The sequence below is a fragment of the Podarcis liolepis genome (genome assembly GCF_965112155.1).
Source record: "Podarcis liolepis genome assembly, chromosome: 7".
Taxonomy (NCBI): Eukaryota; Metazoa; Chordata; class Lepidosauria; order Squamata; family Lacertidae; genus Podarcis; species Podarcis liolepis.
Genome location: NC_139561.1, coordinates 36803826 through 36830102, shown reverse-complemented (window position 1 = coordinate 36830102; position 26277 = coordinate 36803826). Strand labels below are relative to the sequence as shown.

General features: G+C 43.1%; 1 protein-coding gene across 3 annotated transcripts in view; it reads right to left on the bottom strand.

Moving 5' to 3' along the window:
- Positions 1 to 1697: 1697 nt before the first annotated feature.
- The window catches only part of NKD1 (NKD inhibitor of WNT signaling pathway 1), a 132457-nt gene continuing 107877 nt past the window's right edge, over positions 1698 to 26277 (bottom strand). For 2 of the 3 annotated variants that reach the window (XM_083513729.1, XM_083513730.1), the window contains 5 exons: positions 23818 to 23913; positions 16031 to 16178; positions 15415 to 15499; positions 10955 to 11085; positions 1698 to 10354 (listed from right to left, as the gene is read on the bottom strand). In XM_083513729.1, the coding sequence (XP_083369855.1) occupies positions 9780 to 10354; positions 10955 to 11085; positions 15415 to 15499; positions 16031 to 16178; positions 23818 to 23913 (1035 nt within the window). In that variant the 3' untranslated portion in view covers positions 1698 to 9779. The remainder of the gene's footprint in view (positions 10355 to 10954; positions 11086 to 15414; positions 15500 to 16030; positions 16179 to 23817; positions 23914 to 26277) is intronic. The other variant, XM_083513731.1, reaches the window with a different exon arrangement.

Genomic DNA, 26277 nt, shown 5'->3' with positions numbered 1-26277 from the left:
ATTCTGCTGTATGTGCAGATTAGCCCTCATGCTGGATGTTTTTAGACTGATGGTTTCCCAAGGAAAAAAAAAGACGGAAGCAAGAGCCCATATAGATGGCCCAAAATGGGGACGTTCCACTGGTTGGTTGTCTGTATCCTCCTTGCAGGAGGCAGGGAGGGAGCAGGTGTTTGGTGAAACGTGTGGTAGAATGACCAATAATATCTAATCCATACATTAAATACTCCTGGGTTTCATCAGGGCCTTCTAACAACTCTGCAACATTTCTACCAACCGTCAAGGTTGTATCCAGGGAAAGGCAGGACCACTCAAAAGAATGAAACCCAGTAGCAAGCCCAGCCAAGTTATTTTTCAACCCAGGAGTGTTTCCAGCCAACTTGACAGTCAATTTCGATCACTGGCCAGAATTTCCTTGCCAACAGTCACCATTGCATTGTAGATACTGCACACAGTCATTTGAAGAAACTAATTAACATTCACTCTAATTTGGAAACTATTGCTTCAGGGTCTGAGACAAAGAAACAAGGAAAAACACAGCCAAATGCTCGTCGTGCCCTCAGGGCAGCAATACAGAAACTGAATTAGTAATGGAGGTGGTGTTTTCATGGAGACAAAAACACTTGCTTTTTAGAAAACAGAGATCTAAAATGTTAAGTTCGGCCCAGGGGCCTGGAATTGGGGAGTGGGGGGAGTCCTCCCTTGGTTGCTCTTGATAAACATGGCCTGTCTTAGAATATTTCTAACCATCATGCCAAAAGGCCGAACTTTAGGTCGATCAAAAGTTTGTCCCCGTCTGGGGAAATCTGTTATCAAATCAAGATTCCATCTACTCAAGAGGCAGGTTGCTTCTCAAGGTGTTCATGACTAGGCCTCAGGCTTTTTTGAAAACTGAAATCAGGTTTTGCATTGCTCCCACCATTTTATGGGCTGACAAGTCCAAGCCTGGTTTAAAGGTAAACAGCACCAAAACACTATGATTATCACTTTGAACAGTCACACAAAGCCCCCACAAAGAAAGTTGGGAAGCGTAGCTTGCTAAGGGTGCTGAAAGTTGCTTAGGAAACCCTATTCCCCTCACAGATTTCCCTGAGAAGAAAAACTGATAGTTAAACCACCCTGGGAACTTTAGTTCTGTGAAGGGAATAAGGATCCTCTAACAACTCTCAGCAACTTTAAGAAACTACATTCCACATGATTATTTAGGGAAAGTCTGTTTAAGTGGTTATGTTACTGCTTTAAATGTATAGCATGGATGGTTCCCATGAAAGGAAAGCACATGTTGCCTATTATTAGCACCTGGCTAAGTGGGCAAAGTATCCCCCACTGTAGTGAGATGCAGTCTATTTCTAATTAAAGTAAAGCAACTTTCTAAATTTGCACTTGTATATCTAAAGTAGCACTTGTAAATTTTATACAGACCTGAACAACCTTTTGTCTCTACCCCCACCCCGCGCCCCACAATGCATTTTGGATTTTTTGGCAACCCCTACATTCCCAACAAATCTCCAATAATAATGCAACAACCACAATATAAGAAGAGTTTGCCACAGCATTAGTGAAGGTCCTCAATCATGTGACCAAAACAATTCTTCTACTTTTTTTTAATAAAAAAGTCTAGAATACAAATGAATGAAAATGAAATGAGAACTGGAGGAATGATGACGCTGAACTTAACAAAATAAAGGGGAGAAAACGTCTGAACTAGTAAAATTTTTAATTAACAGGGGTTTCTCTTGGCACAGTTTTGCTATTAAATAAATAAAGCATTTAGTCAAAACCATCTATATTAACTATACAAAATACTGAAAAGCAAACTTTTTTTCCTTTTTCCTTTTTTACAAAAATGTTATGGAGGCTTAAGAGTTCTGTGAATAAAAAATAACCCAAAACATAAACTGTGCTACATGACATGTTCAGTTATTCACAATTAATGCACATTAATACAAATGCAAGACAGTATTTAAATACTGTATGTTTCTACATAACTGATATAAGTTTGTTTTTGTTTGTTTGTTTAAAAAAGCACATTGATGCCATGTTACTAAAGTTCATTTGCATTTCACAAAATCTCAGCATGATATAGTTTGCATTTTGAAAAGTGAACAAAACATCTCAACCAGCCAACCCCCACATAAGACACCCTGTTTAATTTCCTTCAGTATTCACCTTAAATTCTTTGAAAGATTAGCTCTACAGAGATCAAGAACAAAACACCCATTGATTGGAAAAAAGGTGAACCTTCTCCCCCTCCCTCCGTTCCTGGGAGCCATTTTGCTGCCATCTTTTCTGACAGAAAAACTTACAGTGCCATTGGAAGCTTGCAGGTTCAATGTCCTGACTCAGTTGATTCAAAAGAAGGAAAGCTTAGTTCCCAGTTGGGTGGTAAAACCTGTGTCTGAACCAGTGGTGTCATGAGGATTGGTATTTGGGGCCCCCACTCTGCATGACCCTCAAATGCAGCAGGGTTGGTTTAAGTAAGTGATGCAATACACAGTTTCATCCCCACTCCCCTGGTCAGATCATTAAATTACAATTGCTGGTCTGGGATGTACCACTTCAATCCACAGGTGGAGGCTCACATACAAAAAAGTCCCTTTAGACACATGAACATATTAGCAGGTCAGGGGGACCCCTGACTGTGGGAAAAGTCACCCGAAATGGTCAGGGGGGTGGAGCAATTGCCCAACAGTGGAAAAGTGACAATTTGTAGGTGTTTTTACCTCCATTGTTAGATGCAGCAATGCTTCTGAATACCAGTTGCTGGAAATCACTGTAGAGGTCCCACTTTCACATGAGTTTCCCACAGGCCACTGTGAGAACAGGGTGCTGGACTAGATAAGCCAATGGCCTTACCCAGCAGGCTCTTGTTTGTTATGTTTTAGTTTAGCAGAAAGGTGACTAACAGCGTAAATTGAGGTTTTAAAATATTAATAATAATTTATTGGTTTATATTCTGCCCTTCCTCTTGAAGGAACCCACGGTGGCAAACACAGCAGTGATAAAGCATTAAAAACATTATTCTAAATAGTTAAAGAACATTAGCAACCAGTGATCTCAGGGCGGTCAGGAACAGTGTCTGCTATCAAATGCCTGGGTAAAAAGGAATGTTTTTAGATTTCTCATGAAAGTCAGCAATGAGGGAGACAGATGCATGTCACTCAGGAGGGCATTCCACTGAAAAGGCCCCATCATGGAACCAGGAAGCCCACAGTGGTGACACCAGTAACTCTATGTAACCCCCAGGTAATAGGCCACTGAATATTATTTGCTTGGCGCTTGTAGTAATGGGGATATTACAAGGATGGTTGTGTGTCCTTTATAGAGAGCAGTTCTCTGTTTGAAACTGTCATGTATTTGAAGAGTTTTCTGGTCAAAGTCCTGGGTAAAGCTAAATCACTGAGTACAGGGGCCTTGAGCTGCTCATCAACACTTGGATTGCATTCTGAGCAGGCACTAGGTATGGGTGAATCTGCCCATTTCAGTTTCTGATTTTTCAGTTCTTAAGTCCATTTGGATTTTTTTTTAAGTCCTCGTGGACTTAAAATGAATTTCCCCTAACATACACATTATTGTATGCAGTTTCCCCTAATGTCTACAATTGTACAAAACAATTTTCCCCAATATAATGCATATTTGTATGTAATTCTTATTAACACACATACACACACTTTATCCAAGCATGTGCATTTTTGTATACATTATGTGGGTGGAAAACTGCAAAGCAAAATCAAAGGAGTGTGCATTTCGAAGGATGTCTGCATTTCACTTTGCCTTTAAATGTGAACCAAAAAAATCTCTACCTCCATCCCTAGAGAGAATACATATCACCTGGCCAGTCTTTCTACCATTTAATTTCTATTTGAATTTTTCGATATTTGCATTTGGACATGTGACATATGCACATTTTGTGCAAATCTGCACCCTCGTGTCATAAACAAGCAAGTCAACAGGGAGGAGGAAGGGGATCCTGGCGAGGGGTGTAGCCAGGACTGGGACAAGCTGGAATGGGGAAGGAGAAGATTGGTGTAGAAAGTACTCACAGGGTAATGGAGGATGATGAAGGGATGGGGGTCAGTGCACAGGAACCAGAGCAGCAGGACTCATCAACAGAGCCAGAGTGACCCCTGTCCCCCTGTCTCCATGAACATGGTGGGCTTTGAAGTGTAGGGAGCAGTGGGTGATGTGTTCCAGGAGGCTGAGGCAGGCAAGGGCCGACAGCTGGCCAGGTGAGGCTAACTAGTTTTAGATTTGTGATTCCTCAGCTGGAGTAGGCTTGGAACAGGTGAGGGTCACATGGCTCATCAAGCCCAGATGCTGCAATCAGCAGGCAAAGTGAAAAAGGGCAGAACTGAGGCTCCTGATCAACTACCCATGTTGATGGCGCCAGGATCTCTGTAGGACACTGGGCATGTGGATTAAAACTGGACTGGGGATTTGACATACTGACTTGCAGGCCAGGGGTTCAGGACACCTTGTGATCTTTTTGTAATGTGGTGGTGTTGTTTTTTCTAGATGGTGCATAGCTGCCCTGCTTGTGGACTTATCAAAGGCTATTAGGGGAGGCGGGTGTCACAATGGGAAATGGAATGTAGGACTAGACTGGCCTTTGGTCTGACTCAGCAGGGCTCTTCTGGCAACTTTATGGTTCCAGCATAGTCTTCTTTTACCCAGCATGCTACCTGCCAAGGTTCAAGGGAATTTTTTTTATCTTATGGAAGAGCTTTCAGGCATTTGAACCTCCAACTGGCAATATAAAACAATGCACCTCAAAAGCAAGCTCACTGCCACCACAATGAGAACTAGGCAACTGTCCTGTGTGTTGGCTACTTTTGGTCAAGAGCAAATTTAACCATTCACATCACGCCACTGCCATTTTGCACCTACACAAAACCAGCCTTGAGAGGCATTCTCCTTGCACAACCTTGAGTTGATTTCTATCCTTTACCCCTAACAACATACATATAATCCCCTATAAAATGATTTAAAAGGTGCTTATCCAGGAAAAAAAAATCTTAAAGGTTAGATTAAGACCACCCCAAAACACACTGCCAATGCTTGGACTAACCCAACAAAATATTGTAGCCAACACATCCATGACTCTCTCCTGAACAAAACGGATTGCCGAAGGGAGGGGGTATTGGGAGGAGTGTTGCTTAAAGGTAAAGGTAAAGGTACCCCTGACCGTTAGGTCCAGTTGCTGACGACTCTGGGGTTGTGCGCTCATCTAGCTCTATAGGCCAAGGAAGCTGGTGTTTGTCCACAGACAGTTTCCGGGTCATGTGGCCAGCACGACTAAGCCACTTCTGGCGAACCAGAGCAACGCACAAAATGCCATTTACCTTCCCGCCAGATTGGTACCTATTTATCTACTTGCACTTTGACGTGCTTTCGAACTGCTAGGTGGACAGGAGCTGGGACCGAACAACGGGAGCTCACCCTGTCGCGGGGATTCGACCCGCCAACCTTCTGATCGGCAAGCCCTAGGCTCTGTGGTTTAACCCACAGCGCCACCCATGTCCCCTTAAAGACCCCTAAAACCATTGCGAATGCAATTTCTTTACCTCTTTCTGAGTCAAAGAGAGATATGTTCTTCTGCATTGTTGGAGTTGCCTGACTGTATGTGGAAAACATACAACAGATAGGAAGAAAACAGGAAAGGAAACGACAAACACCACTTTCTTAAGAACCTAAAGACATGGCATCTTTTCTCCAATGGAATGTGTTACACTCGTGGGGTTGCATGCAGTATAACAAAAATCACTTGAATACATCAGACTTTGTTTAACACTATCATATAAATAAGCTTATTCCTTCTACTAGGCATGTGATATGCCTTTTTTCTTTTTTGTAGTCCATAATTATATATACATTGGAGGAAAGGAAGGGTTTGATAACACAAGCAGCAAAATAGACTAGAACAACTCAGTGGTTAAGTAAAGACTGTTCTAACCAACTTTCCCCTCCCCAGTTTTCTATACAAAAAAAATTCAGCATATAAATAATCTTCTTTTTTTTTTAACTTTAGAAATTCAAAGGATAAACCAAATGGGCTAGCTGTCACGCAGATTAACACACTTTAAAAGATATCGCCAGACATAACTGGACCAAATGTTGACAGAAGGAAAATAACACTCATGTAAAACATGGCTGGTTTTGTTTTAAAAGGAAGAGCAAAACATTGCTTAGATTTTCTTTTTGAGACAAGAGTTGTAGAACTAATGAACAAGTGTTAATTCTGATCACCAACCACAACCAGGTCAGACTCTTCAATGTATTTGGCGTCACTGTACACATCACGCTTCCTTCTTCAAACAGAACATCCCATTCTGAACTGATCAAAATTTGAGCTGGGGCTCCCCAGTATTTTTTAAAATGGAAGAACATCTCACAATATTGTAAACAACAACAATCACAAATACTGAAAGAAGATAAAAGCAAAAGTAAATGCTTTAAAAAAAAATCCACAGTTTCGTGTGTGTGTGTGTGTGTGTGTGTGGTCAGAGACTTCCTTTTAACTTGCAAATGCAACAAAGGGGTCCTGGCTTACTAGCTTGTTGACTGGTAAAGGGGCCAAGGACTGTGGCCAGAGGGTACGTGCAGCCCTAGAAGCCTTCCCCAAGATCTTCCTTTTGGTAGCTTCTGCAAAAGGCACACACCAAACTGTGCACCCCCTTCTTCAAAATCCTTCGCTCTCTTGTAAACACCAAATTGCCACCTGATTAGAGCAGGAAGCCTAAAATGGTCTCCTCCCTTTGCTGCTCTGCTTGACAACTTATTTTTAATGGGATGGCCAAGTGCTGAAGGGCCAGCAGCATTGCCTTCACCTCCTTACCGACTCCAGTGAGGGTCAAGGCCACAGGCAAAGGAGCTCTTTAACTTTCTTCCTTAACTGCAATGGGAACAGCAACAGAAGCCTTGGCAGAGTCCCTCCTTTTGAAATGCACCACTGTGTGTTTTGGTTCCCACATGAGAGGCAAGGAAGCTTTACTGTTGCTGCTTACAGGAAGGAGCTCTTCATTTGTGTGGGGGGCAATGGGTGCTATGCAGAAAAGACGAGAGAGCTGTCTGCTGGCGGAGCCAGATGGGAAACTCTGGTCTGATCGTAGTTCCTGTACCGCAGCCTACTCCAAATATTCTGGACTAAAACTCCCATCACCCCCAGCCAGCATGGCTAATGGTCAGGTGTGATGGGAGCTGTAGTTCAATAACAGTAGGCAAGAACTAGGTTGGGGAAGGCTGCTGTAGAAGAAGAGAGATGAAGGCTTAAGAATGCTAGTGGGTTAATGAGAAGGGGTAGAGGGTGGTGAGCCAAGGGCCACCAGACAGACAGCAAGCCCGGTTGTCTTCATAATGCCCCCCTCTACACGTAGCCTTCTTGCCTCTGAGTGAGGAAACCAGAGCTCCTTGGGTAGCTGGATTTTTATCAAATGAAGCTAAATGTTGGAAGATTCAGGACACAGTTTTTAGTGATGGCGGCCAACTTTGATGGCTTCCAAAGAGGATCAGAAAAATTCATGGAGGATAAGGTTCTCCATGGCTACTAGCCACAATGTATATTTTCTGCCTTCACTGTCAGAGGTGGTATGCCTCAGAGTGCAATTGGGCGCTGATCTTGCTTGCTGACTTCCCACAGCAATCTAGGTGGCCACCGTGAGAACAAGTTGCTGGACTAGACAGAGCACTAGTCTGATCCAGCAGGCTCTTCTGTTCTTAGGATTTTATAGAATCATATAATTGTAGAGTTGGAAGATACCCTGAGGACAATCTATTCCAACCCCCTGCAATGCAAGAATATGCAGCTGTCCCATACAGGGATCGAACTTGCAACATTTGCATTCTCAGCACCATGGTCTAACCAATTTGGCCCAGTGTTCTCTAGCTGCTGGTCCCGAGGGGGGGGGGCAGGGAATCAAGCTTAACAACTCTTTGGCCATGCTTGCTCCTTTGACAGACAGTCGTGACCTTTTACATCATGACTTAACCTGCTTTATGGGGTGGAGGTCATATGATAGGAATGTGGAGGGGGAGACCAGAAGACAGATGATTTTTGTTTGTTTTTAAAGAAATAGGCAGAAGTAGTAGATGCTGCAGAACTAAAAATCAAGAAGCAGCTGGGAGATTGGGGTGAAGGAACACACATACTTGTATGTTCAAAGAGCATGTCCAAAGAGTCGCTGCTTTAAGATTAAAATGTTAATATCTTTTTCCAAAAAAAAAAACAACCCACAGATTTGTATAAAACACAAAAAATGTACCTGAGAGTGTGTATATTCATATATATTCATATTTATATATATTTATATTTATATATATTTGCCAACGTTTAAAAGGTGAGAAAAGCAATATTCTGTCCACAACTCACTCTCTCTAAAAGAACAATGTGGGAAATGAAGGAGCAGGAGAACCAAGCAAAAGAAGAAATAATCCGCAACCTGCAAAATTAAATGCATACACACACGCACACACGGGGGGGGGGGGCATGTAGGAAAACTATAAGCTGAAAAGTGAAGGTTAGCAATGCCCCAGCTGAGTAACAATATTGCTGTCTTATATGCCTTTGTTGTCAAGATGGCCCCAAAGCAAATTTAGAAGGCATCTGATATGCAGAGTGGTGTGTGTGTGTGTGTGTGTGTTTGATGAAGGAAGACCCACAGGAGATTGGCTGAAGCCAGCAACAAGCCAACTTGTGATGTCATCACAGGGTGACACCCAAGAAGGGAAAATCCAATTCACTGAGGGTTACAGAAGCAGCCTTTGCAACAGTGAAAAAGAGAGGAATGCTACAAACGAGTGCAAACCTCTTGCTATTGTTCAGAGTGGTGACTGTGAACAGGGATAAATGGGTGCAGTCTACCTACGCCCCCTTGCCTCTGAGGCCTATTTCACTCTAATGATGCCAGGACCCCACAGATCCTCTGAAGAGCCCCTATCCAGACTGCAATGGAACACGCTCCTTAATGATGGCTTTCCAACACACAACAGCCGATAAGAAAGAGAAAATATATGTTTAAATAGTACCCAATATATAAAGCAGACTGTAAAGGTGTCTGTTTAAAAAAAAATGGTAAAAAAGGGGGTGGGGAAATAAGTTGAAAAACGTAGCTCTGTTGACAAATATAGTTAGTTATTTCCACATAATTAATATTAAGATATAGCTTGCAAGGAGGTGAGGAGTAAAACATATACAGGCTACATGAATGCAATCAAATAAAAACAACCCCCCCAGCCCCACCCCGACATAGCACAATACAATCATTAAGAAGTTCTGAATTATACGAGAGGTAGCAGCTGTTTATATTCCCGGAGTCCAGAACCTTCGAACATTGCTCCCCTGATGATGGGCTTGTGTGCAATGAGGCAACGAATGGGACAAGCTGGGTGTCATAGCCTTATTGTTTTGCAGCATCTCTTCCAGTTACCGCGGAGGAAGGGATCCTTGCCAGAAGTGCATTGACAACCTGCATTCAAGCACTGCTCGTGATGATAGCTATGGCTGTTTGCTCTTGTGCACGGGTGTTCTTGTACAAGCCAAACTTTAAATCCACAAATTAATAAAGTAAGCTACACAGTCCCACATAATATAAATAGTGTTAGGTTATTATTATTATTGTTATTAATCTTAGTGTTTTCATATAACTCCTAAGATGGGTGCTAGCAGAATATTAATGGAGTAGCAACAAGGTTAATAAGAAGAACACTTTTCTTCCAGAGTGTGGCAGCTAAAAAGGCCTCCTTCATATCGGGATGGTTCGCTAACGGACGGCAGCAGGGGGTCCATTTCATGTCTGGTAGAAGTGGTGATAGTGGTGGTGGTGCTCGTGGTGGTGGTGGTGCTCGTGTCTCTGAATCATCTGCCCCACTTGGCCTTCGTACAAGATGACAGCGGGCAGGTCTCTCACGTGCTCTTTTTCGAAAACCGTCCCGGGGGGCTGGAAGGTTTTGCAGACTTGGTGAGTCTCTTTGGCCCTCTGCTTGTGTTTCTTGTAAGCCGGCTGAGGCTGCATGGGGAGATAAGGGAGGTTTGGGCCCAGCCGCGTGGTGGGGGAAGCCATCGGCACGGAGGCCCCTTGGGCAGGCTTACTCCTTACGGCCCTCCCCGCGTTGGCGGAAGAGGCATTTCTGCCCTGAGCTTTGGGAGACTTGGCAAAATGCCTGCTCGCATCTTGGCTCCGCAGCCTCTGCTGTATCTCTGCAAGCTTTGCGTAGGATGCTTCCATCAAACTGACGTGGCCGGGGTCCGCTGCTGGCGATCTGCGCTGGTGGGCGTGGAAGATTTCTGGCTCGTGGGAACGGGACCTTGTTTGGTTTGCGACTCGGATGGGAGGGTCGTGTTTTTGAGCCGCTGGTGGTGATCCTGAGAAACAAGAAGTAGAGCACTTGGTCATTTTAAGGCTCTAAGTACTGATATGACAACAAAAGCAGGAAGCAGCTGAAGTAAAATAAACCAATGTACCAAACAGAGGATGAGCTAAATAATAATAATAATAATATTAATAATAATAATGTTTGTTTGTTTGTTTGTTTGTTTGTTTAAAAGCAGCTCCCTAGCAGCTGTATTAATGATCATTTTTACACTTGGTTAATAGAGTTGGAAATTTTAGTTTAGTTCTCAAGTTCTCACTGGGTTCCAGTTACTTGAGCACCTACAAGTCTAAAGATCTAATTTTAACAACAATAAAAAGGACGGTCGGAATAGATGAGATCTAAACTATTATTATTATTATTATTGCATTTATATCCCACTTTTTCCTTGACAGGGACTCACGGTGGCTTACAGCTAAAACACAAACAGCTAATTAAAAGAAGGAAAAATCCAATAATAAATAAATATTAAGAGAGAGAGAGAGAGAGAGAGAGAGAGTGTGAGAGAGAGAGAGAGAGAGAGATTAAACATATAGATCATTACAATAGCTTCTCTAGAGAGCAGCTAAATTATAGAAAATGTGTAATATACCTGGCCCAAATTTTGACGTATAGTTTTCTATTCCTGCAAGATCCAAATAGTGGTTTCTCCTTTCAATGTTTTCATCGACACAATGACGATAGCATCCATTCTGTTCAGTTTTGGCTTCACCATGGTGGTACCTGTGAGAAGGAAGGGAAATTGCAATGCACATATTATTATATCCAGATCAGTGAGCACACACTGAAATGATAAGCTTTGTTTTGAAGTTATAGACAGTCAGTGCTTCTGAGAGCAATGCTCCTACAAAATTCACCCTTGCTGGAATTCCTTGCAATGCCATATTCAATAGTAGCACACATGTAATGTTGCTGGGGCCCCAGCACCCACAGGAAGCTGGGAACAGACCTCGGAGGGTGGGCAGACAGAGCTAGGCAGACCAATGCTTCAAAACAATTTTAAGTATTTTACTATTTTTAACAAGTTTGCTTTTATTACTTTGTATTTTACAATGGTGTTTTAAAATGTTGTAAGACCCCTTCAATCCCAGCTTGGGGAAAAGGCAGGATATAAATACTTAAAATAATAATAGTTGGCCATGGGGTACCCCTCGCCATCCTAATGTATTTGGCAAAGGGGAGACTGCAGGTAAAAACTCCAGGAGATAAAGAACACACTCCTGATTGGAGGGGGAAATAGTTTTAATAAAGCCGGATCAACTGTTGGCTGAATAAGTCCATTTCTCTTTCCTGTTCAAGCAGTACCATTTCATATATAGCAGAGTTATTTCCTGAGAATGAATTTCTGAAATACCAGTCATTTATGAGCCAAACAAGGAAAGGAAAAATGGGAAGAATCTTAGCTTTAACAACGATGAGGCCAAGAATGTGGCACAATAAAATGCACCAAGTCCCAACAGAACGACGTCTACATATGTAAACAATTTATTTAAAAGAACAAAAACAGACAAGTCTTTTTTTTAAAAAAAAGACACAAACCTGACCCTTTCAAGGAGATTTGTGTAACTGCTAAAATGCAACAGAACAACCTCAGATATGCAGATGACACAACTTTGATGGCAGAAAGTGAGGAGGAATTAAAGAACCTCATAATGAGGGTGAAAGAGGAGAGTGCAAAATATGGTCTGAAGCTCAACATAAAAAAAACTAAGATCATGGCCACTGGTCCCATCACCTCCTGGCAAATAGAAGCAGAAGAAATGGAGGCAGTGAGCGGTTTTACTTTCTTGGGCTCCATGATCACTGCAGATGGTGACAGCAGCCACGAAATTAAAAGACGCCTGCTTCCTGGGAGAAAAGTGATGACAAACCTAGACAGCATCTTAAAAAGCAGAGACATCACCTTGCCAACAAAGGTCCATATAGTTAAATCTATGGTTTTCCCAGTACTGATGTATGGAAGTGAGAGTTGGACCATAAAGAAGGCTGGTTGCTGAAGAATTGATGCTTTTGAATTATGGTGCTGGAGGTGACTCTTGAGAGTCCCATGGACTGCAAGAAGATCAAACAGAGGACAAGATGGTTGGACAGTGTTCTTGAAGCTACTAACATGAGTTTGACCAAACTGCGGGAGGCAGTGGAAGACAGGAGTGCCTGGCGTGCTCTGGTCCATGGGGTCACAAAGAGTCTGACATGACTAACGGACTAAACAACAACAAAATGCAACAGAGATGACTTTCTTTGCACATACCCCTCTCAATAGCAAATTGGTAGCCACTGAATTTATTACTGTACAGTGGTACCTCGGGTTACAAATGCTCCAGGTTACGTGTTCAGAGTTACTTCCGGGTTTCGCCGCTTACACATGCACAGAAGTGCCAAATTGCATCATGTGCGTGTGCCAACACAACACTGCAGGTTACGGACGTGCCTCCATCACGGATTACATCCGCAACCCGAGGTTCCACTGTATTTTTACAGCCAGGACGTGGAAGAGGCATTTGTAGGATGTTTTCAGGTGTAAGAATAAGAACCTGGCTACCTTGAGTACTATGCTCTTTGACTTGTACAGGGGGCATTATTTGCTGATCCACTCTGGCAGGAAACATAGTGGGCCAATCCTGATCAAGAGATCTCCCAATTCCTGGCTAGGAGCATCATGCCAAGTTTCTGTAAAAATGCTATCTGACTGTTGTCTTGATTATTTTCGTCCAAGGTTGGACTATGCTATGATTCAGGGCCAACATTAGCAACTGGCATCTTCAGGCAACTGCTGGGGAATCAGAGGCCTGGCAGGGTCCAATGGTGAGGGAGGTCCACCCTTAATAAGCGGATACAAGGCACCATGTTAAACTTCCTACATTGCTGTGGAGCAACGCCATCTTGGGGGCCACTGTGGGAGATATAAAATGGTGGCTACCCAGCAGCAATTGAAAGATCAATGCTGCTACCAGATAAGCCCATAGAGTGGGTGTGGGGTGCAGGAATGGGCCCATAGAGGATAATATGTCAAGGGCTCCCCTTCAAGCCTGGGGCAAGCTTTAGATCCCTATTCATGACACACCATTGGCTCCTGATACCAGTCACATTCCAATTATTGCATTTATAGCCCACCTTTTTCTCCAAGTTACTCAAGGCAGTAAACATGGTTCTCCTCTCCTCATTTAATCCCCACAACAACCCTGGGTGGTAAGTTAGGCTGAGAAGCAGTTACTGGCCCAAGGTCACCCAAACTAGAACCCTGGTCTCCCAGGTACTAGTGCGACACACTCTAACCACTACAGCACCCTGGTTCAAAGAGCCGTAGCAGAAATAGAGAGAGGGTCTCAACAGTTGCCCATAACTGTGCAAAGTCACCAAAGCCCATTTCTGAGAATATCTGCAGACGCTGTTGTTGTTCTATAATAGTGCATGTAAAAAAAACAAAGAAGCAGGCAAAGAAGATGTAGGATTGTTTTAATCTGTTCTACAATGGTTTTTTAGATGGCAAGCGGGCATTCAACTCGGCACTTTCACTGTGCTGCATTTTAAATGTGTTGCTACCTGCACAGTGCCCCGAGGATAAGGTGGGATAGACATCAAAAATACATGAATAAAACTGATGAAAAGGCATGATATTGGGGCAAATCTTAGCCAAATGCTTCTCTTTGCTAATCTTTGCCAACAACATGACAAGATGTTTTTCAGGGAAACAAGGTCTCTTCCCAGACTGGCATCCAAAACAATATTGTGCATTCCTTCAGGGAGATACAACTTCAAATAAATCCTGTTTTATCTAATCTTTTCAAGGCTGCAAGTATACCTGCAGCTGTGCATGAAAGAGACCACTGTCTCTCTGCTTTGCTGGAAACTGATGCACCCTGAGTCACACCAGAAAAATAACTCACTCACTCACTCACTCACTCACTCACTCACTCACTCACTCACTCACTTTTTTATTATTCTCTGAAGGGCATTTCTCAAAATTCTTTTTAAAGCACAGATCATCGTTTTCCTTAAATGGTTCACAAGAAATCCTGCTTCCGACCTTCATACTGTACATTGTTGTTGCCTGACAGCAGAAACTCATGCTGCTATAAATCTGTTAGCCTTTCAGGTTCCAAAGGGGTCTTTGTCAGTTTTGCTGCAAAAGATCAACTATGGATACCCCCTTTATTGTGAAATGCAGTTGCCAGGAGGTGAGACGGCTCTGGTTTGGATCGGGACCTTAGCAGTGGGGGTGGGAAGGAGGTTAACCCTTTCCTCCAAACGGTTTTCCCAGTTGAAGCTGCCTTGATGCATACAATTATGAGTCCTGTATGTAGCATGAAGGTAAGTTACATGTGTTTACTTGTAGCTGGCAAATATCTTAAGATGGGCAATACCTACAAGAGAGCAGCACAAGCAAAGAAAGATTGATGGTGGCTTTAAAGAGTGGTTGAAACATAGGTATTTCCTTATCAATAAGCTTTTCATGAGGGAAGTGAGGATTTGGCAGCAGCTGGCAAGGCAGCTTCTGAAGCAAGGTCTGGAGAAAGCTGGACACCTCATTACTGAAATGGAGAATGCTGTTAAGCCTGTAATGCTTGGAAGTCTGTAACTACAAGGGTGCAGTCAATCAGATGGGGCCTTCTCACCAGATTATCTCCTGGCTGGGCAATGAACGAATCAGGTGGCAAGGCCGCGTTTGATAGGCTCCACCCATGTTGCCCCAAGATTCTATGCATCATTATGGCAACATAGGAGCAAGCTGACACAGCAGCATTTGATGTAAGCCCAACTTCTTTAGCAAAGAATTTTCTTTAGCAAAGAATTATATAAGGCTTAATGAACAAAAACTTCTAAATGGTTTCAAAAAGAAGTAAATAAAATAAAACATGCATATGAAGATCAAAACAACAAGGAGACATAGCATTTAGAAAAAAACAGTAGAGCTTTAAAAATAAAATAGGCATAATAAAATGACAGGCATGAATAGGCTTGCCTAAAAAACAAATTTTAAATCCTAAGCCTCTCAGGGCTGACCTTAAAGGTCCCTAATCATGAGACAAATGAAGAATTGCTTCAGCTCACCTGAGGGAGCCCCTCTGCTTCTTCTCACAACTCCTCAGCTCTTCATTGGCCTTGCTTTCCGTTCGGTGCCTCGAGCTCTGAAGATCTGCCCCCACGACACACACACAAAACCATGTTCATTTTCCTATTGTTATAATTTTAACCATTTCCCCCCATTGTTTTCAGAATGAACATACAACAAACATCTTCCCTCACCAAGAGTGCTATATCTTGCCATTTCCCTCTTATTATTGACATTCTTACACGGCTTAACAAGTGGGGGCCATCTACCATTTAAATGAACTGAGCAGGGGAACATCATCTCCTCCATGACCACACCTGGAGGGAGTGGAAGATCCAGCATCCACAGAAGCATTCTTTAGTTTTGTGTTATGTGGAGGGGGAGAAATGTTTGGGGGTAAAAGGACAAAAGTGATTTAAAGGAGATTGGGGATCAGGATCCCAAAAAGATTCTCCAGTTAAAAGGATCAGGCAGTAGGTGATATGAAAAGCTGCCCATCACAGATGGCAAAACTGGTTTAGATGGACAGACAACCAACCTGGTAAGTCAGTTTTATATGCTTCTGCATAATGAGTTGACAAATCCGCCATCAGAAATTCAGAATCAAACTCTTACCAGCATGGTTCAGTAGGATACTTTTCTTCTTCTGACTCCCATCTGGAGCTACGGTGAGCTTCACCCGCAAGGTTTTACTGGAGCTGGGAGAGTGGTTTACTGAAGCATCAACTACTTCATAGATGGTGTGAAGCAAGCTGGTGATGTCCTGGAATCAAAGATGAAACAAGCAGAGGGAGACAAATGCGTTAAGAACAGAAATAAAGAATGAGGTGCTTTTTCCCCGCTCAAAGAAAATCACTTGTTACTATTGACAATTCCACAACAATGCGTTTACATTCTGTGACATCACAGCAGCTCAATCAATGACAGAGTGTCTAGGAAAGAAGACGACGGCCAGTTTTGTGATTTACGGGCGTAAGATGTCTGTTTCAAATGCTGTTATTGAGCAATTTGGGGTTTTCTTTTTGTTACAGTTAGCAAAAGTTATGTCCAAACTGTTTTAACTTACACGATGGCTCTTCAATTAATGAACTGTATTAATGACACAAATATCAGCTTGCCTCCTCATTGACACCAACCATACCCATTCACTTATCAGTTCTCTGTGTCTCTTCTCTGTCCCTGGACTAATTCCGGGTACTTGAAGCCAATGAGATATTGATGCCCTACTTTGTGCAAGTATTGGAGGGCCTGCCAGTCGAGAGCTTGTTTCAGTGCAAAGTCAGACTTTCACATGCTGACCCTGAAGCATCATCCATGCCAATTAAAAACCAAAAACCCATCTGGTTGTATCAGAGGACGAAGTGAGACTGCAAGTGAGACTCCATAGGCTTGCGAGGTAACAATAATCTCTTGGTTCCTCCCTCTCTGAACTCCCTCCATAGCCAGCAATTCCATCTGGCTCAATCTGAGGAAGGGGCAAGGCAGCAGGGTCCACCCTATTGGCTCAGCTTTGCCCAACTACCTCCATTCACAGCCTTTCCTCTGAGTGCAGTAGAAGGAGAGAGGTGAGACATTTACCTGTGGCAACGTAAGACAGGAGGGAACTACCACCTGGCTAATCCTCTCCTCCCCAAACCATGCAGTGGTTACAGTTATTGAACTTCCATATTTTCCAATCACTCCCCTTCCCTTCTTAGTTTTTTGTCATGTCTGTTAAACCCCAAGCAAATATTTTAAAACCATCATGTACATAAAAGTGTGCTGGCAAGAAGGCAACATACAGATGCAGGAAGTAAATAAATAATCACATGAGCTCAGAGAAATGGAAAAGGTATGTTACAACAAGATATCCTCTAAACTTTTGCAGGAATGATCCTGCCAACGACATTCAACAAAGATCTAGCTGCCACTCAGAGATTCATCCCTTGATGAGGTGCCTGTATCAATTCATTGCAACCACCTTTTATTGGAGGTGTTGTTATAGAAGGGAATTCCATGAGTACTAAATGTTACATCTGAATGAGCTCCCCAAAATGTGTGTGTTTATTTTCCCAAGAGAATCTGACAAGCTTTAGGAAAGAATGGTAAAATTATAGCTGTCCAGTGCTTTGCCTGTAGTAGTCTTAGGTACTTTTTTTTGCATGACAAGCCAGAAGGCATTGAACCACCCGAGCAAATGGCTTTAAAGGAGATAAGACCTTGAGCCTTCGAGCCCAGAAAGGCAGGTTAATTAAAAGCCAAAAAGGTTCAATCTCTACTGTGAGTTATAACTGAAGTTAACAGAATGACTCCATATATACGCTGATTCTAACTTAATATATAGTATGCCAGTGTCCATCTATCCCACAGAACTCTTCCTTCATTCTCAGCTCTGAACACACTGGGTGAGTTATGTCTCTGGTCACAAGCAGGTACATACACACAAGCAAGCAATATCATTCAAAATCTTCTGACAGCTTAGAGCCATCCTTTTGACAACATAGCGAAAATGCCAGCTAGCTCTTTGGTAGGAGACAGATGGCCATCTGAGCATTCTCACCTATCAGAAACTCCATTAACAAACCCAGCACCTCTAGAAGCAAGGCTCCACAGATAAGAGGCAAACCCACTACACTGCTTACAAGGAATTTTGTTGAGAACACGCGGGCAACACACCTCTCTTTGAAACCCCAATCTGTTTTCTAACACATCAGGTCAAAAAGTTCAGCACTTCACACATGACTAAGCTGAGAAGGTTTGGATGGTTGCAAATTACTTTGCTGCTCTTCAGCTATAGGTAGTCTCCACTGCCGGAAGGTCCAACTCAATCAACAGTTGACCTGCATTCTGATTGTGTCATTGAGTTCTTGCCTAATCTTCTGTACCTCCAAGACACACATACACTCCTCATGTAATCTGCTACAAAGTTGAAGTTCTCTGTAGAATGGGGATACCTCAGTGGTACAGCAATTGCCTTGCATGCAGAAGGTCTCAGGTTCAATCTTAAGTAGCTCCTGGTAGGGCAGGTAATTCCCCCTGCCTGCAACCCCACTCCAAGTCAGTGTGGGCAATACTAGACTACATGGACCAACAGTCTGACTTGTTTTCAAACCACTGGCCCTGCTGGCTGGGACTGATGGGAACCGAGAGTCCAACAACTGGATAACTGGTTCCACATCCCTGAGCAACCCATTAGTAAACTGAAAGACCACTGAAAAGGGAGAAAAACTAGGCTGAAGATCTACATCAAGGATGGGTGGCTTATGGCCCTTCAGGTGTTGTTGGACTACAAACCCATCATTCCTGACCATCAGCCATGCTGACTGGAGCTGATAGGTATTGGAGCCCAGCAACTGAAGGGCCACAGGTTCCCCATCCTTGACAAAGACTGAATGTGTGAATTTGGCTTTCACTGGCCAAATTATTATATAGCCATGGGTGGTGGGGTGGAATAGCATCACACTACTGCCCTGTTAAGAACATAAGAAGTGCCTTCTGGATCAGGCCAGTGGCCCACTTAGTCCAGCATTCTGTTCTCACAGGGGCCACCCAGATGCCTGTGGGAAGCCTGCAAGCAGGACCCCAGTACAAGAGTCCCCTCCCTTCCCGTTTCCAGCCACTGTTATTCAGAAGCATCCCTGCCTTCAACTGTGGTGGCACAGTATATCCATCATGCCTGGTGGCCACTGATAGATAGCCCTATCCTCCATGAACTTGTCCAATCCTTTTCCAAACCCATCCAATGTCTTCACCATAATCATTATTAAAAACCAACATCCTGAACCACAAAACCAGGATTCCACCTAAAGTTGATGTCTCGGTCGCAAAATTTGGGTTTATGCATGTGAGGTGTTTTCTTTCAACACGTAAGTCCTGTAGAAACACATTAAATACTCACACTGGTGGTAGATGGGGTAGACTATGATCTGCTGTTCCACCCCCACCCCCCGTAATGTATAAGGAGGTACATTTGTTAGGAGTGGCCCATTGTAAAGATGCTGTGTGCAGTTCTCTGACCATAATTAGATTCACAAATGCTTCAGCCTAGTTTCAAGGTGAGAACGCATTAACTGCTGTGCATTTTTCACCTCATTATATTTTATGGAGAAAACCGCTCTCTGACCTAACTGCACAATGTTTACAAGGATTTCCCTAATCTTGCAACACATATAATAATTACGTTACACTCATGTAATTTTCACACCAAGGTCAGATGTAGCTTAGAAATCCTGCCAACCTTGCTTAGCCAAAAAAGCTACTCAAGACCATTAGGTCTACAATCTTATCCTTATTTACCTGGATGGAAGTCCTAATGAACTCAGTGAGGCTTACTTCCAAGTAATGGAATGTCCTCCCATCAGATGTCAAGGAGATTAAGAACTACACAACTTTTAGAAGACATCTGTAGGCAGATTTTTAACGTTTGTCGTTTTTAACGTTTGTCGTTTTATTATGCTTTTATATTCTGCTGGAAGCAGCCTAGAGTGGCTGGGGAAACCTAGCCAGATGGGCAGGGTATAAATAATAAAATTATGATGATTATTAAACAGTTTTAAGATTGGGCTGAGAGTAAATGTATTTTTCTTACAAATTCTATGTACTCAGAAGCATGTCCTATTGACTTCAATGGGACACACTCCCAAGTAAGTGCATATAGGATTGCAGTCTTAGGCAATCGTTCTGTGGCAGTGTAGTAGTACCTCCAGCAAATAACTTTTAAAATCCATAGAAATAGCACCCTGAAATGCATTATTTTAAGAGAAATCGTGTACATATTAGGAGAAATGCACAAATGTGTATGAAGTTTTGTGCGGATCTTCTTCAATAAAAGAAGCTAAAACTGAAAAAAGGAGAAACGTGTTTGTTTGTTTGTTTGTTGTGTTGTATTCATTGCATGTATATCCCGCCCTTTTCTCCAAGGAGCTCAAGTTGGTCACATGGTTCTCCCTCTCATTTAATCCTCACAACTCTGTGAGCTTGGTTACGCTGAGAGGCAGGTAATGCCCCAAAAGTCACACGGTGAACCCTGGTCTCCCGGGTCCTAGTCTGATACTCCAACCACCACACATTGGCTCTCACACACAAAAATGAGAGAAACCAAGATTGACAGGCTCTTCCATCCCTAACAGAATCTGGTCTAAGAGATCCAGTGTGGAATGGTGGTTAGCGTAAAAATGTTAGACTCAAATCAATAACAACCCCACCTTTGGCAAATATTGGAATCAGGCCTAAGGTAGATCAGGAAGAAAGCAGTGAGGGGATGTGAGATAGGAAAAGATGGAAGGGGAGAGGGAGAGAGAGGGAGAGAGAGAGAGAGAAAGAGAAAGAGAGAGAGAAAGAGAAAGAGAAAGAGAAAGAGAAAGAGAAAGAGAAAGAGAGAGAGACCTGGTAAGTTGAAGCCTCAAGGCTGGCAAACTCTGTATGCTCTATTCCAAGTCTGAAGTCCAATTATTAACAACCATATGAAGCTAATTACAAGGCAGCTGTCAAGCTCCCTAAAAGCCTCTCGTGATATATAACGAGTTCATTTCTGCATGGCACAAGGAATGCTGGGAAGTAATATTAGCCAAGTTTTGCAGTTATATCCACATTACAGTGTGGAAAGTTATCTCCCTCTCACGCCAAAAAGACCATAAATGGCATTTTTTCCTTCTTCTCAGTCTTCTCACCCTGGACATTAATGACACTGTTTCAAGTACAGCGGCTGGATGCTAATTTTATAATTTGCCATCACATTAATTATGCTCCCGAGTACACGCCACAATCATTTCAAAAGAAGCCTGTTGAAGATCTGAACTTGGAAGTGAAAAAAGAAAAAATGAAGGGGGGGCGGGAGACCCAAAACACCACAAAAGAGGTATCTCAAGAAAACCATCAAAGTAGCATTACGTTTAGAAGGATCTTAAACAGAGGACTGCCGATCTCCAAAGAGTTTCCTTCTAAGATGGAGATTTGAGTACTTTTCATGGAGAATTTGTTATTACAAAAGCAAGTGCTTGAGTTAAAAGCGGGGGGAGCTTACACTCTTTTCCTTTAGGATTTTTTGGTCATTTGAGAGTACAGATGACATTTTGCCCCATGCATAACTTGTACTCTGTCTTATGTTCCAGTTAGTGATTTGGATACACAAAGAGCCTTTCCCTCCCTAAGGCTCTAAAGAAAAAGTGGCAATCAACAGTCCAGAATGCCTAACAGTAGAGAGGGTCACAACTCAACTCATTAAAAGAACACAAGGGAGTGGGGGAGTGCTAGGCCAATTGGGCTAGCCCCATTTCACCGTGGGCAGCTACCACACCCACCAGGTGTAGCTGCTATGCCCATGAACCAATCTGTCCCCTCCTTCTCCAGTTTGCTTGGCAGAAGTCTCTTTCTGCTTGTTTTTACTAGGCTGCCAAGAGGTTAGAAACCTTTGTTCCATGGTCAGTATGGAAACACAGGCTACATTATATTTTATTATCATCAGCATCATTACAGGCTAGTAAATGTTGTTGACCGCTGGGAGGAGCACAGAAAGAATAAACGCCATGTTACACCCACAGCCGCACAACCGGATGCCTTCATCTGCCCCAGCTGGAACGAAACACGACTTTCCCAAATCAGTCTCTACAGCCAAAGCAGGTGCTGCAACACTCCAATGGTTTGACTTCACCCCGAAGGCACACTCTTCCATGGTCTCCCGAGACAGACGGATGCCAATCAGATTTTGTCGGCTTATGTATCAGGCTGATGCACAGGTACATGCTGCTAAAGCAAAGTGGGGGGAAGGCATGACGGAATTAAGAGCTGTGGCAATGTGAGCATGCCTGACACTCTAATGCAAAATTCTGGAAAAAAGAAGATTTCCACCGTCACATTTTGTAATTTGGAACACCAAAATCCAAGGAGAAGCAGAGTTTTCTAACACAGTCCTACAGTCTGTGCCAGAGGTGGGAAATGAAGGACAGAGGTGTGTGTGCACAGAAACTAGTCTAATATACAAAAGCAAAATCTACTTTCATTGCTTTGCCCACTTTTGGCCTTACCCAAAACTAGTAGGTGGCTCCTGGAAAGTTGCCCAGATGGGGATGAAAAGGGTTCCACGGCCCTGATCTGTGCATAAGTTTCCTGAGAGGCTTGCATGCCCCAAGACACCCTACGCTATCTTCATCTGATTTATGGAAAGGCACCAGCTATATTTTGCTGCTTTGCAATTAAATCTGATGGTGGGCAGCCTGAGATTTGACAGAGATGGCAGCCTGGACCTCTGCTCCATACCTATAAATATGGTTGACTGACGTCGTTAATCTCCCTGGAAATAATTTCAAAAGGGGCCCTTGCTATTTCAATAGCTCAGCTATAAAGGCAGGAGGGGAGCCAAAAGGAGCATATGTTTGCAAGGGTTTGTTTTGACACTCCGTTTAAAGTATCATTTGTTTGAGATTTTTATCCCTTCAAAAACAAGCCCCTTTAAAACGCCTTTGTTTTTAAATGGCTAATCCCCGGCATCAAAACGACGACATGCTTAACAAAACAAAATAGCGCAGGGTATTCCAAAAGCAGGAGATTTCAAAGCTGCTTCACGTGCAGGCGTGGCGTGGCTGTGAAATCAAGCGACGACTGAACATATACAAATGGCCTGGCACAGATCACGTAAAGCCACAGAGCCCTTGAAAGCACAACACTTTCCTCATGGTCCCAGCGCACGCATTCAGCAACCAGACATGGAATTACAGCAATGGGTGAAGGAAGCCTGCTGCTAAGGGCCCCAACTGTACTACACATTTAAGGTACTATTATACCACCTTAAACAGTCAACTAGAATTAAATTTAAAAATAAAATAGCAATAAGGCAGCCCAAATAAGCAAAGGAGAACAAGAGAAGGGCAGACTAAAAATGAACTGGGCCGTAGGCCAGCTGGAAGTAGTGTTGAAACATGTAGGAGCCAAGTGGAACTCATAGGGCATGGAGCTCCGTAACCTGGGGGCTACCAGAGAGAAGGCCCTTTCTCAGACTGATCCTGGTGCCCTTCAAGGGCAGCCCCACACAGAGTGTGCAGGAGCAAGCAAGTCTAGAAGTAGGTAATGCATGTATAACTGGGGCCAGATCCATTTCTTAAACTAGTCATTTTGTTCTTCTACAGTTCTGGCTTTTCCGTTCCTACTTTGTCCAGGTTTCCTCATCCACCAGTTTTCTTGGGCAATCTCCCCGCACTTCACACACATACCCTGACAAAGAAAGCCTTTCCTGATCTCAAGTGGTATAAAGTTTCATTTATACCCTGCTTTCTCACACACATACCCCAATCCCCTGAGAACGTACCACAATATCACACTAGCTCAGCCAGTTAGTACCAGAGGCATCCTTGCCCCAGAGCAGTATGGTACAAACCACTCCCCTTGTTAGCAAGCACCACACATGTATCAGGAAGCTAAACTTCGCTCACCTCACGCGTGACTCTGCCATTGTTGTCGAAGTCATAAAGCGTGAAGGTCCACTCTTGCCTGTTGTCTTCCTCAACGGACACATCACATTGCAATTCCTAAGGAACATGCAAAGAGTAGCTGATTACCTAAAGCAAAAGTCCTATTTGCAGAGGAGGCTAACTTCCTCTTTAAAATATATTTTAAAAATAAATTCAGACAACCGTTGGTTTTTTTCTTCTTCTTTTTTAAAAAAATATTTCTCCCCCATGCCCACCCAACAACCTGGCCCCTCTAGACAGCTCCCTGTAAGAATAATAGAAACAGTCCAACCATAGCAATAAAAACAGGAGAACAAGGAGATGTTGGTGGAGAAAGGAAGTTCCTAAGTGCCATGCAAGTGTATGACTGCTGATTGGCTACCACACAAACACACTTATGGTAGCTAGCCAATCAGCAGTCATGCAAGCACATGAGTATCAGCAAGGGTGGTGAGCCCATCAGCAATAATGTCTTTGGGTGACACAGGTTGAGGTTCCATTGCTTCTACCATCACCACCTGGGATCTGGTAAGGAAGACCATTCCTCTCATTGACTGTGCAGAAGCAGTGGCAAGCAGTTCTTTCCAGAGAACCATTTCATCAGTCAATTCAAAGTTCAGAAATTGGCAGCAGCATTAAAAACTCAAAGCAATACACAAAATGTCCTTCTGAGAAGGCCTTCTGAATAACTGCTCAGTTTCTAGAAGCCTGAAAGAGTTGAGTCCAGCAGGCCTTTTGAAGGATGGTGTTCCACAGAGGTGCCACCAGTGAAAAGGCCCTTCACCTTGAAGTTGGCGCCCGCCAGATCTTGTTGGCCTACAAATACCACCAGCCCCACATCTGGCAAGTCTGGTGGTCAGGGCTGCTGCGAACTGCAGCCCCACATTATTCAGAGGGCACCAAGTTGGGGGAAGGCTGAGCTAAACAGTTGAAACTTGCACTGAGCCAAAAGCTCAAGGACCTGAACTTTCAGCTTGAATTTTCTGTGGGGCAAAAGGGGTGCCTGAAACTGTATGGGAGGCTTAAGGGGGATGGATTTCCCCCACAATGACTCTCCCCTCTTCCCATTTTTTGTTTCCACCTGCAGGCCATGCACACACCCCTGAATTGAAAAACAGACCTTCCATTTCCACCACCTGCAACTAGGGTGGTATTTGGCTCAGTACTAGTTGAAACATGCACTTTTTAAAATTCTGGAAAGTGGCACACAGGTGAATAGGGGTGGGGGAAAGCCCCAATGGGTCAGTCTTGATCCCCTCCCCCTAGTTGGTTAGCAACCTTAATGGTAACAATATTGAGACCCCATTTCCCGTATATTCTGCTGAGCAGGAGAGGAAAGGCATTCAATAGTGCTCCTTGTCTATTTCCCTTGGGCTAAGACTCTCAGAGAATTTGAAACATTTTTTTGGTTTCATTGAGCAAGAAGACGAAACTATGTGAAAGCTACTTACTAAAATGCCTGAAAATATAATGCGAGGTCCTCCAATTTAAAAGAGAGAGAGGGAACAGTGAGAAGAAAAACCTCTCCTTAATTCAAGGAGGAAAAGTGAGACACTCTCAGCATGAGGCAGGATAAAGTTGAAACAGAAGTGACCATTAATAGAAAATAGACCCGTGGCATAAACCCATTTCAGAAAAACCCCTTTCACAACACAGATTTTTCAATGTAGTATTAATTCCGGCTCTCCCTTATAACTCATTAAAGCATTACATCTGTTGAAGTAGAACCCAATTTGGAATTAATAAAGGGGGGTGAAAAATTCTTGCCAACCACAGCTACTTTACGCAATCGTTTGAGAGCTGGCTTATGGTGAAAACGTTAAAAGACAATTAGAGCACACAGCAAGGTGGTTACATACTAAGGGTCCAATCCAGAGCCTCTAAAACCAAGGTTGTTATTCAAACATAATCTCTGCAAACTGTCAATAGGAAACAATGAAAATTTTCTGCAGCAGCTAATTAGATTTTTACATGCCAACAACTGCAGCTGGGTTTGGGGTAGGGGACATACAGCAAATATTTTTAAAGAGTGCTTTTAAACCCAACAAATGCTTTCTGTCAGAACGATGCTCCTTAAAAATTAGTTCTGATCCTGTAATCAGCAAGAATCAGGGTACCAACTTTTTTTCTCCACAACAGACAAACCAGCTTAAACAAATTAGAAGTATATTCATGGAGGATGTGGCTCTGTGCCCATAACTGATGACCAGGAAAGCAGCAGCAAGAGCAAGCGATAAGAAACTCCCCTGAGGAAAGGTTGCAGCATTTGAGACTTTTTAGTTTAGAGAGAAGGCGAGTAAGAAGTAACACAATGTTAATTTATAAAATTGTGCATTGCAAAAAGAAGAAAAGGTTCCTCCCCCATAATTCTGGAACGTGTGGACATCCAAGGAAACTGAATGTTGGAAGGTTCAGGTCAGGCAAAATAGAGTACTTCCTTCA